The following is a 12,375-nucleotide window of genomic DNA, read 5'->3' as shown; positions in this document are numbered from 1 at the left end:
GCCAGGTGGTAGAAACTGTGTGTGTATGGAAGTCTGACTTGACTCTAGTGTGGGTTTAATGCCTCTTGGTTTTCTTTAAACCAAAGCTTTTGATTACAAATTACCTTCCTCTGTATGCCATGAGGGCAGCTATTGATGGTGTCCCTCTTTCTAATTTCCTTTGAATCCTGGAATGCTTTTAAATATACAGGATTTTAAAAAGGAAAAAAAAAAAGGAAAGAAAGAAAACGGACTTTACTGCTCAAATCTGTCCAGAGTTCACGGAGATAGCAGGAAATTTTGTGTTAATCAAGTCTCAAAAGTGTGGAGTGCTTTTTGTAATGCTCCATGGCTCTGCAGCTCCCATAGAGTACTGGCAAATGCCGAGCCTCCTGGGTGCTGCTGGCACCCAAGCGGAGTTTTGTGCATCTCGGTGGGCTTTGTGCCACTGCCTCATCACCACTAAAGCTGGGTTGGACGTACGAACCTGCAGCCTCTGACTCTGGCACGCTCGCTGGTTCGTTTTTAAGCTAGCTTGTGCTTCACTGAATGGTCTGTTCTGTTCTAAGGACCTGGGGTCAATAAATTACCCCACCTTCCCTGCGGCTTTCTCTCACTATTGCTTGCAAAGCGATGTGCATCTTGCCCCTGGTTTTCCAGTACCGTGGGAGGCTGTAGCAAAGAGCAAAGCTGCTGGGCAGGCTGAAATGGAGGGCACAGGAGGAAATGGGACAACAGAGCTCTGGGCAGCAATATCCCTGCTTCAAAACTGTGCCTTTTGTTCCTTTAGACAAGTTATTGAAAAGACAACTTTTCAATAACTTAATTTCTGTGAGTTACTTCTGGGACTACAAGGGCGCCTTGTCCCAAGTCACAGATTATCTTGGTTTCCGTTCAAATGAGCCGACTGAATGCAGCAGAACCTCCCTGGAGTGAAGACAAAGTCCAGGAGCAGGCATACATACAGTTAAATACTGAAAGTCCGGTGCCCAACCGTACACTTTACAAATTTAACTGATTGGAAAAGTGGAGGTATTTATTTAGCACATGAGTCTTCTGGGATGAGGGGGATGCATTTAAGAAGGTGCAGGTTCACTGCTCCCTTGCCTCGGCTTAAGGTTGAAAAAACAGAATTGTTTTGACTGGAGCAAATAAAACTCTTACTTGTGTGTCTCGCCCAGAGAGATAATGAGTCATGTGTATAAATGGCTGAGCAGCTATCAACAATTCCAGTTCATTATCTAAATGTCTGATTTGGCTCCTGAGCAGTGAGTTTCCAGGATTTAATTTTCTTTCCTAGGATTTCATTACCTTCTTAGGGCTGAACTGATCTTTTGACAGTAAAGACGCTCTGATTTCTAAGGTATGTGGATGCAGCCTGCTAGGGAAGAGTGTCTGTGGGCTCCAGGACAAAGACCATTTTTATGTGCCTGACTTTCTTTCATCGCTGGCCTCTCCAGAAGATGGCCAGGCTGTGCTGAATAGGTTGGTGCGGTACCGTGGACATGAATGCCAATAGACTCCTCTGTATAGACACATTCCTTTAGTGCTGCAGCCTTGGCAGAAGCGCTGGGAGCCGATGAAAAAGCAGACATGAAAGGTCATGTCTATTTAGTTTAGGTCTGCTCAATTCTTCTTTTTAAGAGCTGTAACTGTAGCTGAATGGGCAAATGTGCCAGAAATTGAGAGTTCCCAGGCAGAAACGTCCATGCTGGGGGCCCGAGGAGCGGGCAGCGAGGCTGTAAATCCTTCGAGGCACTAGTTTTTTTGCTCTTCTCACAGTTGCATCACTTCCAAACTACAGTTAACTTGGGAGAGATGCATCAGGGAAACTCTGTGTCTTGTAGTTTACGGAAAGAGGACGCTCCTCTCGCTGCTCCTCTTTTCTTTTGGGTTGGTACTAACTAAACAGGCTTGGTTTTAAACATGACCTGACCACTAAACCAAGCGGTGGTCGTGCCGCTTCTCTGCTCTTTGCAAGGGGTAACGATTAAACAGGAAGTCTTTTCGTTAGTAAATAACATTTATGGTCTTTGAAGTCAAGTTATAACTCTCTGATAGCCTAGGAAAGCCTTTGAAGGGCGCAAGGTGTCCATCTGCTCCAGGACTGCCTGCTGCTGGCCCCAGCCTGGGGAAGTGCCCCAGAATCTGATCCCTCCTATTCAAATGCAGATGAAATTCTTTACATATCTGAGTATTGGCAGTTTCAAGGTATCTCCTTATCTGTAGTGTGCGACTTGGGGAATTTCAGGCTGTCGCTCAGGAGAAAAGCTGCCAGATAACGTCAGGTCATACTGCTATTTTAGAGCTCTGTTTGCAGGGATTTAATACCTTGGCTGGGCGTAGCAGGAAATGCATTTCATCTGAGTCGAAAATTGACAAAGGACGACTTGGAAGAAGATCAAACTGTCTGTGGCAATTAGTAAATCAGTTCTACCTTCTTTTTTTTTTTTTTCTTCTAAATAAAATATTTTCGAATATATATTTCTGCATTTATGGAACTCCTACTGCTAGTGCTCTCTTTGTTTGCATTTGTTGCTGCTGTTGCATATGTATATGAAACGTGGGGGTCATTCATTTAGTTCTCCCAGCAAATATACTTGTACTCTAGTGCCTCATAAGATTTCCTTGCTTTGTGACTTGCCTGGGGCTGAGGGAATAATCCCTTATCTCTCAGAGCAAGACTGTTCCCCAGCAGCCCTTTGGTTGCTGTTCGGTGGCAGCAGCCTCGGAGGGTGCTTGGACTCCTGTTCCCGCAGCGGGGATCCCGGCTGCACTTTCAGTTTTAAAGGCTCTTGGCACAGCTGCTCCTGTGGCTCTTTGAGAACTGGCTTATTGAAGAAAATCTCCAGTTTGTGCTGCTCTAAAGAGGCCGTGCTGCACGGACAACTTTTCTGCTAACATGGCCCAAAGCTGCGAAAGTAGCATTGAAGAACAAACCTTGAGCAAAAAAATCCAGCCACCCTTCCAACACGAATACACACACGTCTCTCTAGCTACTGCATGGTTACAGGAAGCTAAGAAAGCATAGAAATTCCACAAAACCACAGCAAGACTGTTGTGCTGGCTGTAGTGCTTGCGTAGGGACCTCCAAATCCTGGCCGCTCACTTCCCACCCCAGTCTATTAAGACGGTAGGTTTGAGTTTGGCAGAGGTCTGGGCTGCTGTCCGTGGCACCAAATATCACCTTCCATCCAGCCGTACTCCGAACTGGGATTTCCAGATGAGGCGGAAAAGCCAGTGCTGCCCAAGCCAGCGCTGTCACTAGAGGAGGTCGGTGCGCAGCTTGCTCTCCGCATCCGAAGCAGGAGACCTGGGTGCAGAACGCGAACTTGGGTCAGGAATCTGCCAAACTAGGCTTTGGTGGTTTGGACAGGGTCGTTTTTATGGTCTGAAACAAAAAAAGATGGAGAAACCTGTAGTATTGAAAAATCTATTGGAGACTACAAACAAGGGTGTTCAGCTACAGCAGTATGTCTGGCAACTCCCACTGTAAATAAGGATGGAAATGATGCCCTGGGGCTTTAAAGGACTATGGCCTTGTGAAAGCTTGAAGTCCAATAGTAAGAAAGAAATACCTTTCCCAAGGGAAGTGGGCTTCTAGTAGGTAGTGGTTGGTTGGTTGTTTTTTTTTTTTTTTTTAGATGAATTAGATGATTTAAATGTACAGCAATTCTGCATATAAAAGCTGCTGCAGTGTTCAGAAAAAGGCTTTCATGTAGCTTGCAAAATAGCAACTAGTAATAAAAAGTAGTAATTTAAAGACTGCGTTAGTGGTCACTGTCATTACCGTATTAAACTGGTAGCATCAAGGTCAGGGAAGGGGGAGGTAGAAAAGAAAACTTTCATGCTGCAATAAATACATATTTATAAATAATATGTATATATAATGTTATTCAGGTTCTCTCTGTTCTAGTTGGAAAAGCTCAGTCTGTCCGATGATAAATTAGCTTGTTTATTCCTATCCTGCTGTTGGTTAGTGTAATGAAGCAGAAGTCCATTGTGTGTGCTCATTGGGTAGTGATGGCTCTGCACAGAAGGGGGTAATTGAGTAGAAAAGCAGAATGCTCCTGGTGCATGGGAGAAGTTAACACCACATGAGGTCAGTAGGATTCAAGCTTTAATCAATGTAGACACAATGCAATTGAGATTTTCTAAAGGGCTTGTTTATAGTGTGAGAGCAAGGGTCAGTAGTTAATTTGAAATGCTGTAGGTGTTCTAGATGAGAAGGTACAAAATATATATCATATTCATGGGGGAGCAGAGAGGGGATGTTATTCTTGTAACTGGGCTGAATGCCTTGTTTGCGGGAGTATGGAGGAGGGAAGAAGGAAGGAATTATTTGAGGGTTTATTGCAGGAACTTTTTAAAGATCTACTTAATTTATTGAAATTAATAAACTGAGTGATGGTGGCTCTTATGCAAATCTAGGCACAGGTAATATTGTAAAATGAAAATACTGAAAAATTGAGCTCACTTATAGTAATTTTTTTTTCAACCTAAAGATTTAAGTCTAAATACAGAGAAACAGTGTTTCTTTTCTCTCTGAGGAATAGATCCTGAGGTGAGCCCCTTTACAAGTGGGATCTTATGTTCTGCTGCTTTTCTCAGAACAGAAAAGGGTGGATGAATGCTTACATGTTAATAGAGAGAGATTGCTTCAGGGACAGTATAGCTGAAACTAAAGAAAAGCTACTTATTGCTCTACCAGAGAGATGTTAAAGCTGTCAAGCCTTGAACTAGGGCTTTGAGAATTAAAATAATAATAATTAAAAAAAAAAGGAGTTTTGCAGCTGCTCGGTGCTATTTGCTAACATTTTCCAGGGTGAGTCCAGTGGACTATGAATGGTGCTGGAGTTTGGCTAAATGAATTTTCTGTGTTCCATTTGCCCTCGCCCATCCCCACCATGCTTTGCAGGAGAGGTAAGCCCAAGAGATAGGTAGGAACAGGTTTTGCTTGTGGCACAAAGATGTGAAAGGGTATTTATTAAAGAATGATAGCTGTTTGGAGAAAGTAGGCTTTCTTCTGTCCTTCTTAAAGATCTAATGGGTTTAACGTCAGTTTTTTTCTCTTAGAAGTTTGAAAGCAAAATGTCATTTTTCCCCAGGCTTGAAGATTCCTTAAGGTCCATGGCCACCAGAAGGCCTCCTTCCTCTACGGTTATTTATTCTTGGTCTTTGTATTCTCCGTCAACTAAGCTTTGGGCCCTAAATTTTCTGTAGGGTCAGGCAAGCATCAGCTGTAAATATACCCAACAGCAGAATGGAGTAAGTTGGGTGGAGGAGAGCAGAAATGTCTGTGGGGGTAAGGGAAGAGCAAAACCTGGGACACAGCACGCAGGAGAACTGGGAGCTCTAGGGAAAACCGACTGTGACTCTTCTAGTCGAAAAGTGAACTGTGTTGGCAGTCATGTTGTGTCCATACGACGTGCTCCATGGTGGACGCTCTCATGCAATCACCAAATATTGTAAATGCGGTTGCTGCTTGGCGTGGGGAGGCTTCACCCTTGCAGGCGAGAGCAGGATTTCCCAGTGCCTCTCTTGATCCAGTGTAGGATTTTGCAGAATGGTAAGACCTTGTTAGTCTGATCTCCTGGGTTGTAGAAACAGCATTAAAAACTGTTTTGAGGAATGAAATGTGGCCATTTGTTCTAGGGCAAACATTCAGGCATTCAGAGAAGAGAGAGAAGTGGCAACTAAAAATCTGAACAAGTGGAATATATACTCATTGGGATTTGTGTGTACACGTGATCCAGCTGGCAGTAATCTCTATCACACATGAACTCAACTTTGCTTAATATTTAGTCTGTATGTGGAGTGATAAAAATGGGAACGAGGGGACAGCAAAAGCAGCACATCAGCATGCCGGGAGCAGTAACCACCTTCAAGACCCGGTGGGATAAGGCCCGAGCACCCTGCTCTGACCTCCTGCCTGACTCTGCCACGAGCAGGAGGTTGGACAAGAGACCTCCCAAGGTCCCGTCCCAGCCAGAATAACTCTGGATCCTCAGCGTCAAACAGTGCTCTTCCCTTTGAACGGGTTAATTTTTAATATGCTGGCCAAGGAAGCATAATTCTGTAATATGAAGCCGTAGCTTTTGTTTGAAAAATTATGCTAACAAAATCAAGATTGGGATGCTGTAAGTAATTAATTATGCTTGTATTGATTGGGGGAATGAGTGTTTATTTTACTTTTTAAGCAACCAAACTAGGAGGGTTAAGTTTGAGTAAAACTTTTGCAGAAAAAAAACCCAAACCCCAAAATACTCTGTTTGTTTCATTTAGTTGGCCACAGTGTTGTAGTAATCTTGAACGGATTGAAAACTTTCCCTTCTGAGGATTTCTGGAAGCCAAGCTTGGGAGCATGGCGGTAACCAGGATCTAACCCAGTGGCTCAAGAAAGCACACCACCAGTGACAGACAGGCCTGGATTCCCCGGGTCCCTTCCAAGTACACTGCTATTTACCACTTTGCTGGGTATTTGGGGCAGGATGCTCAGTTTCTTCAGCAAATACTGTAGGGTTTTACTATGGAGAAAATCGGGGGGCAGAAGCAGCGTTGGATGGCTCAGGGTGTCCCGGCCGTGTGATGAATCACTTCAGCTCTTTGCTTCCACTCATGCTGTGTTTAGTCTACGTGAAGTGAAAGAATTTTGGTTCTGGTTGAGATGTAGGAGAGAAATCCTCTCCATCTTGGCAATGAGGATGGTCACCAGTGCTGAGAAACCAAATCATGACATCTTTTGCTGAATGAGGTCGTAAGATCTTTGACCTCTCTGGTGAGTAGATACAAGGTATGCTGAGATGTCTCCTTCAAATCCTCTTATTTGGAGTTATTCTGTAACACCGTCATCTTCGGGTGAATCACCGCTACCAGTTCAACACAAGACTGTGTAGTTTTGGATCATTCAAAACTGAAAGCAATTCAGCTTCTGCCCACCCCCCCCCCCCACTAAACATCTCTCTTACTTTTAACTGCTGCTGTGTCTTGGGGAAGTAGCTTGAGAAAATCCATATGCTTGAGTCAATGTACCATTGTCTATATGGTACTTTCAGTATGAAAAGTCACTGAAAATTACACGCAGGAGTTGCTTCAATCTGTAAGACGTAGCTGAAATAGGTCTGAAGGTTCACCAGAAGCCCTCCCTGGGAAGTGCTGCCCACCCTGCTGGAGGCACCTGGCTCTTTGGGGGGGCTCGCGGCTGAGGCTGCTGCAAGGGGCCGTGCTTCCTTGGCAGGGGGCAGCAGGGTCTGCTGTGACCCCCTGTAATTTGGGAGATCCTTGGGACTTTTGCAGTGAGCCAGGCCCCTCCGAAGCCTCTGTTGGAGAAGGTGCAGCAGGCAGCTTCTCTGTTCCCCAGCAGCATATGGACCACATACCTTTAAGAGAAATGTATTTCATAGCATATATGCAAACAAGCTTCAAAGAGGCTAAACTGTCTTTGTTCCCCAAACTGGTATGAAAACCAGGGAACTGCAACAGAGAGGTTGCTCAGACCGTGTTGGTTTTATTTTCATGTCTGGGCTTGCCTGGGGTTTTAAGGAAGATTTAATGAAGGTTTGTCCCATTGGAGCAAAGGAGGGTTCCGGTGGCGACAGTCACCTCCTGCCCGCTTCCCTCGGGCGCAGGCACGCCAGCTCCTGGGAGATCGTGGCTGTCGCCCTGAAAGCATTCGCTGTGAATCATCCTGTCTCTAAACTTGTCTGTGGGTAGTTATTTCTCCTGAGCAGGGGGGGTTAGAAGCATTCACCGACGGTGTTAGCAGCTCCGGCAGCCTTGTGCCTATGGCTTTCAGCATCCGGCACCGCAGGGCTCTCGCCCCTTGGCACGGGGGTCTCTGCCCGATTGCCTGCTCACGGTCCCTGGGGCTCCTTCACAGGGGTCCCCGGGCAGCCCCAACCCAAGCTCGCAGGGCTGGCTCCTGTTTGAGCTGGCTCCCGGAGAGCCACGCTGCCGACCAGCTCCTGCAAAACCCTCCTGAGCAAAGCCCTGCTCCTTGGTTATTCCGCTAGCCCCTCCAAATGGTACCTGCATTACTGCAGGGCTTCTCGTCACAGCGAGCAGGCTGGAACACGGGCTGGGGCTTATCCACTGTATTATGCACAAACGGCTATTTAATTATTTACAGGCTGACATATATCATTTAATATATAAAGCTGAAGCATCTACCAGCCCACAGGCAGAATGGCTGAGAGCAGCCTGCTTGGCACCACGTTTTAACTGAAATCCCTCGATGCTAGCTTTGTTTTGCATAGCACTTTGTAATACTGTTAGTTGACTTGGCTGCAGTTTCACAAAGCATTTTTTTCCACTTGGTTCAACACTCCCTTGAATTTAATGGGACTGGAGCCAAACAAGTAATGGAAGCCAAGTGCCGACATTCGTTTGGTGTGCAGTTCCTGACAAGGAATATATATATAGTAATTGTCTCTTGCTCCTCAAAGCTGTAACTTTGGCAGCGGGAATACTTGAGTGAGCATGCCAAGTATTTAAAATCATAATCAGTCAGTGATGAAAACATGTATTTATGGCTATAATGGGGTGCATCAAAGCAAGAAACATTCATCTTCTCTGTAGAAGTAACAATGTCTCTTAATTCAGAAATGCCTACTTTTAAATCACACACAGATTTGTTGAAGTTAAAAAGCTCTAAGAGCTTGGCCTGAGTGACTTATTTCCCAACAATATTCCTAATATTCACTTAGAGCTGCAGTTTTAGCCATGGTTACCAGGTTCTGCATCGAGGCATGAGAAAGGAATGTTGCACCGTTTCATGCACTTACGGCACATCGTTAAAGTGTTCTGTAATCCTGGACTTGCAGCTAGATTTTTTTTGTTTGTTTGTCGAATGCTTTATTTTATTCTATTTTGCTGTTTCTTTCTGGCATATCAGTCATTTGTTCTTTTGGGGAGCTGTTGTAACGTATGAGCTTTCTGTGGTTCCTGGAGGACTGCTGGATGCAGCGAGGGTTTTGAGATGCGGCAGTGCTACGTATCTGTGATGCACTTAGGCTGGGGACTGATAGCGAGGGCAGATCTGAATCTGGGAGTATTCCCGCTTAAGCAAATCCCTTTCCTTTCAGCCCACCCTTTATGCCAGCATCACTGCTACTTTTCAGCTGGAAGAAACTTATTGCTGTCCAAAAATTGAAAAAATGCAGTTTATAAACAACTGCTTTTTAATAACTTCCTCCCGACTCGCACGTTGAGTCATCTCTCCCTTGCCTGTAGGAAGCAGTGCGGATGTCGTCTTTCTAACGAGGTGGCACGTTAGGGAAGATGCTACGCAGGGTTCCTGGCTTGGATCCCAAAAAGCAATAGAGCTGCTGTTGTGATGCTGCGTCCAAATTACAAGGGAGCCAGGTCTGAATCATCTGGGTGTAGCGCGTGCAGATGTCAGCGTGCTGAGCCGGGGGAACCCTGAGCTGGCTCTGCCCCGACGGGGCTGGGGGTGGCTGGGTGGGTGTTGCTCAGTTTTGGTTTGTTTTTCTCATTGAAATACTTGGAAGTTTGTAGGTAGGGTGCTATTGTTTGCTTCTGGAGGTTTTTTGGTGGGAAGTCCTGGACCATCTGTCAGAACGAGGATGGTGACAATGTGAAAATAACCTTCTGCGGGAACCCGCAGGCTGGCCGGCTTATCCCCAATTTTACGTGACCACCTCAGCATCTTTTCTCTGGAGATTTTGACGTGAAGTCATTGGTTATTCTATATGCCTGGATCTCTGTTATTCTATGTGCTACTTCTCTTTTAATTCATAGTATAGGAACATTTCAATGCTTGTCACTTGAGTTAGAGCATTTTTACATTATTAGGTTAAATTTGCACTTAAATTTTTCATTTTCAAGCCTTTTTATTTTTAAAAGGACTGGATAGTTTGGGGTTTTTCATAAATGTCACATCACAAACTTGTATTATGTAACTTTAATTTCTTCAAATTCTGGTGAAAACAGACATCAAGAAAACTCTTTTAACAGCTTAAAAAGAAAGAGTTAACCTGCGCCATCTGTTTCCCAAAACCTGTGAAGCTGGAAGGAATTCTTTACAGCATGTCCAATGGTACCTTCCTGGTAATACTTCAGAAAAGAGAACAGTTCTGGTTTAATTGCAGTGAAATGTATTGGGTGTCAAAATGTGTTGAGCTGGCTGTTGTGCAAAAAATTACTTTTTTCTATGACAAAAGGTGAATAGATTCATAAGGGACAGGGGAATTATCAACCTCCTGGTCACTGGGCTTTCTGACCTGCAGAAGCCTCTCAGATTATACGGGGGAGACGAGGAACTGGAGCAGCTCCAGCTCCGCTCGTCTCTGTGGTTTGCCAGTTCTGTGATGCATTCAAACAGCATTAAAATATTTATTTCCCAAATGATACTGGAAACAGGGCAGAACCGCTGTCGTAAGAAGTCTTTGCATGGCAGAACTATGTTGGAAATGTGTTTGAGTTTTTAAAAGCCTTTTCTTTCTCTCAGATTTGGAGGTGTTATGCTGAAATTCTGGCTGAAGGTGGAATGTATTTCTTTTCTGCTTTCATCCCTGTTTGTACTTCAGAGCTGGACTGTTTCCTCATCGACATAAAGCCAGAGCGGTATACTCCTCCATAGTTTTAATTGTCTGATCTGGGATGTTGTACATTTTTCTGATACGATGAAAATGGGTATCTTGTGCACATGCACAAAGCCTCGTTGCTTGCTGTGGTGGAGAGTTTGGGGAGCATTTCAGAGCCAAGATCTCTGTTCAGCTTCTTTTCTCCCAATATCTCAAAAAAAAATGTGGGGATAGGAGAAAAAGAGAGACAAATCTTTGGTGGTAACAGTCATTAGTTCACACCTGACTTACAGTGAAAGGAAGAAATACCTTCATGCAAAACGTTTCTCTACAGTTAGCGGGAGTGGGTGGGCAAGGATCTTTGGAGCATCACGGAGGTGGCCAGCTTACCCCGTGTTTTCCATGCTGGGAGTCTTGGCGAGCCTGAGATGGCTCCTGCAGCAAGTTTGCAGACAGCAGATGGTTGGTCATGGCCCTGGGCTGGGTTAGATGCAACGTGGTGCTGCTCTCTCCCATTACCAAGGATTCTTAAAAAAGAATTGTGTGGTTCAGCGGTGAGAAAAGCCTTCCTGCCCAAGGAAGCGTGTGGCTGTGCGTGGTTCAAATCACTGCGGTAAGTCCTGCCTGGCTCTGTAGGACCACAAGGTTTAGGATTAGTTCATATGTCTAGGTTTCTGATATGGGCACATGCTTTGCATGTGGATTTGCTCGAGTGAGCAAACTAGAAGGGTGTACGCACAGAAAAAGCTGCCAGTCACTTTCAGTATGATTTTGGTGTAACTGAGGTATCTGAGACTGAACCAGCAGATTCCATCTGCTTCAGCTAATCCTAATTTGATCCCACTACAAAGTCAGTAATATGTCTGTAGATGTAGTAAACTTAATTACTTAACTGCAAGATCAAGGAGCTGTGAAGGAGAATCATTTGATGCATTTGTTTTAAATTGCCTTCAAATAGTTGAATGGGGAGCTGCATATTTTGGTGGGGAAACCACTATATAAGATATCTAAAGATGCTAAAAATGCGGTTCTCTTCCACTTACAGCTCCCAGCCCCACTACAGCTGTTCCTTACACGTCAGTGAAGTGCATTGATGTAAGAAAAAACCACCACAAAACCAAGTGGCTGATGCCCTGGGGACCCAACCCCTGCGAGAAGCTCAAAGACTTCGATGAGGCAGTGAGCAGGCAGATTGAAGCCAACGATATCGTGTTTGCCGTGCACATTCCCCTCCCCAAAAAGGAGATGAGCCCCTGGTTCCAGTTCATGCTTTTCATCATGCAGCTGGACATCGCGTTCAAGATGGACAACGACCTAAGTAAGTCCCTCTCCATTGTTTGTTAGATGCTGACTGTGGTCTGATTTCCCCATGTGTTTCTCTTAAAGTCGCTTTTATCTTGTGCCATATGTTAACTGCTACAGTGCCTCCATACAGCGAGGTGATAAAGGAGCATGTTCTAAAGGTGAGAATCGGTAATGAGACATTTCAATATGTATCTTTGCAGGGAGAGCTGTTCACACTGCACTAGCGAGTAGCTAAGCAGATGACGAGCAGGTTCCCTCTTAAAGTACATAGACCATCAACAACTACACTGGTTTAAATCCAGCAATTTGCTTTCACGGCATATGCTCCTGGCTTTCGTATAGTTTTTCAAAATATTCCAGGATGCCGAGTGCGCAGCAATGGTTTGCAGTCAATAATACTGCCCAACCCTTTCAGCTGTTTCTTTCCTCCTCCTTCTCTGTGTTCCCATCCCATCTCTTGTGCTGGCTCTGTGCACGTGTCTGGCCGTGAGCTGCATCGTGCGGCCTCCTCAGGGAAATTTGGGATTGGCTGGAGGACCTCTCCGAC

The 12,375-nt window shown here is 45.0% G+C and overlaps 1 protein-coding gene across 5 annotated transcripts in view; it reads left to right on the top strand.

Moving 5' to 3' along the window:
* WLS (Wnt ligand secretion mediator) overlaps positions 1-12,375 on the top strand; it is a 63,403-nt gene that overhangs the window by 30,258 nt on the left and 20,770 nt on the right. For 4 of the 5 annotated variants that reach the window (XM_075037354.1, XM_075037353.1, XM_075037350.1 and 1 more), the window contains one exon: positions 11,569-11,841. In XM_075037354.1, coding sequence (XP_074893455.1) covers positions 11,652-11,841 — 190 coding nt within the window. In that variant the 5' untranslated portion in view covers positions 11,569-11,651. Of the gene's footprint in view, positions 1-10,460; positions 10,564-11,568; positions 11,842-12,375 lie in introns of those variants that run through there. The other variant, XM_075037351.1, reaches the window with a different exon arrangement.

The sequence above is a fragment of the Buteo buteo genome, chromosome 10 (assembly GCF_964188355.1).
Source record: "Buteo buteo chromosome 10, bButBut1.hap1.1, whole genome shotgun sequence".
In the NCBI taxonomy this organism is placed as follows: domain Eukaryota; kingdom Metazoa; phylum Chordata; class Aves; order Accipitriformes; family Accipitridae; genus Buteo; species Buteo buteo.
The sequence above is the reverse complement of the archived record's forward strand: the minus strand, read 5'-3'. Positions and strand labels throughout refer to the sequence as shown.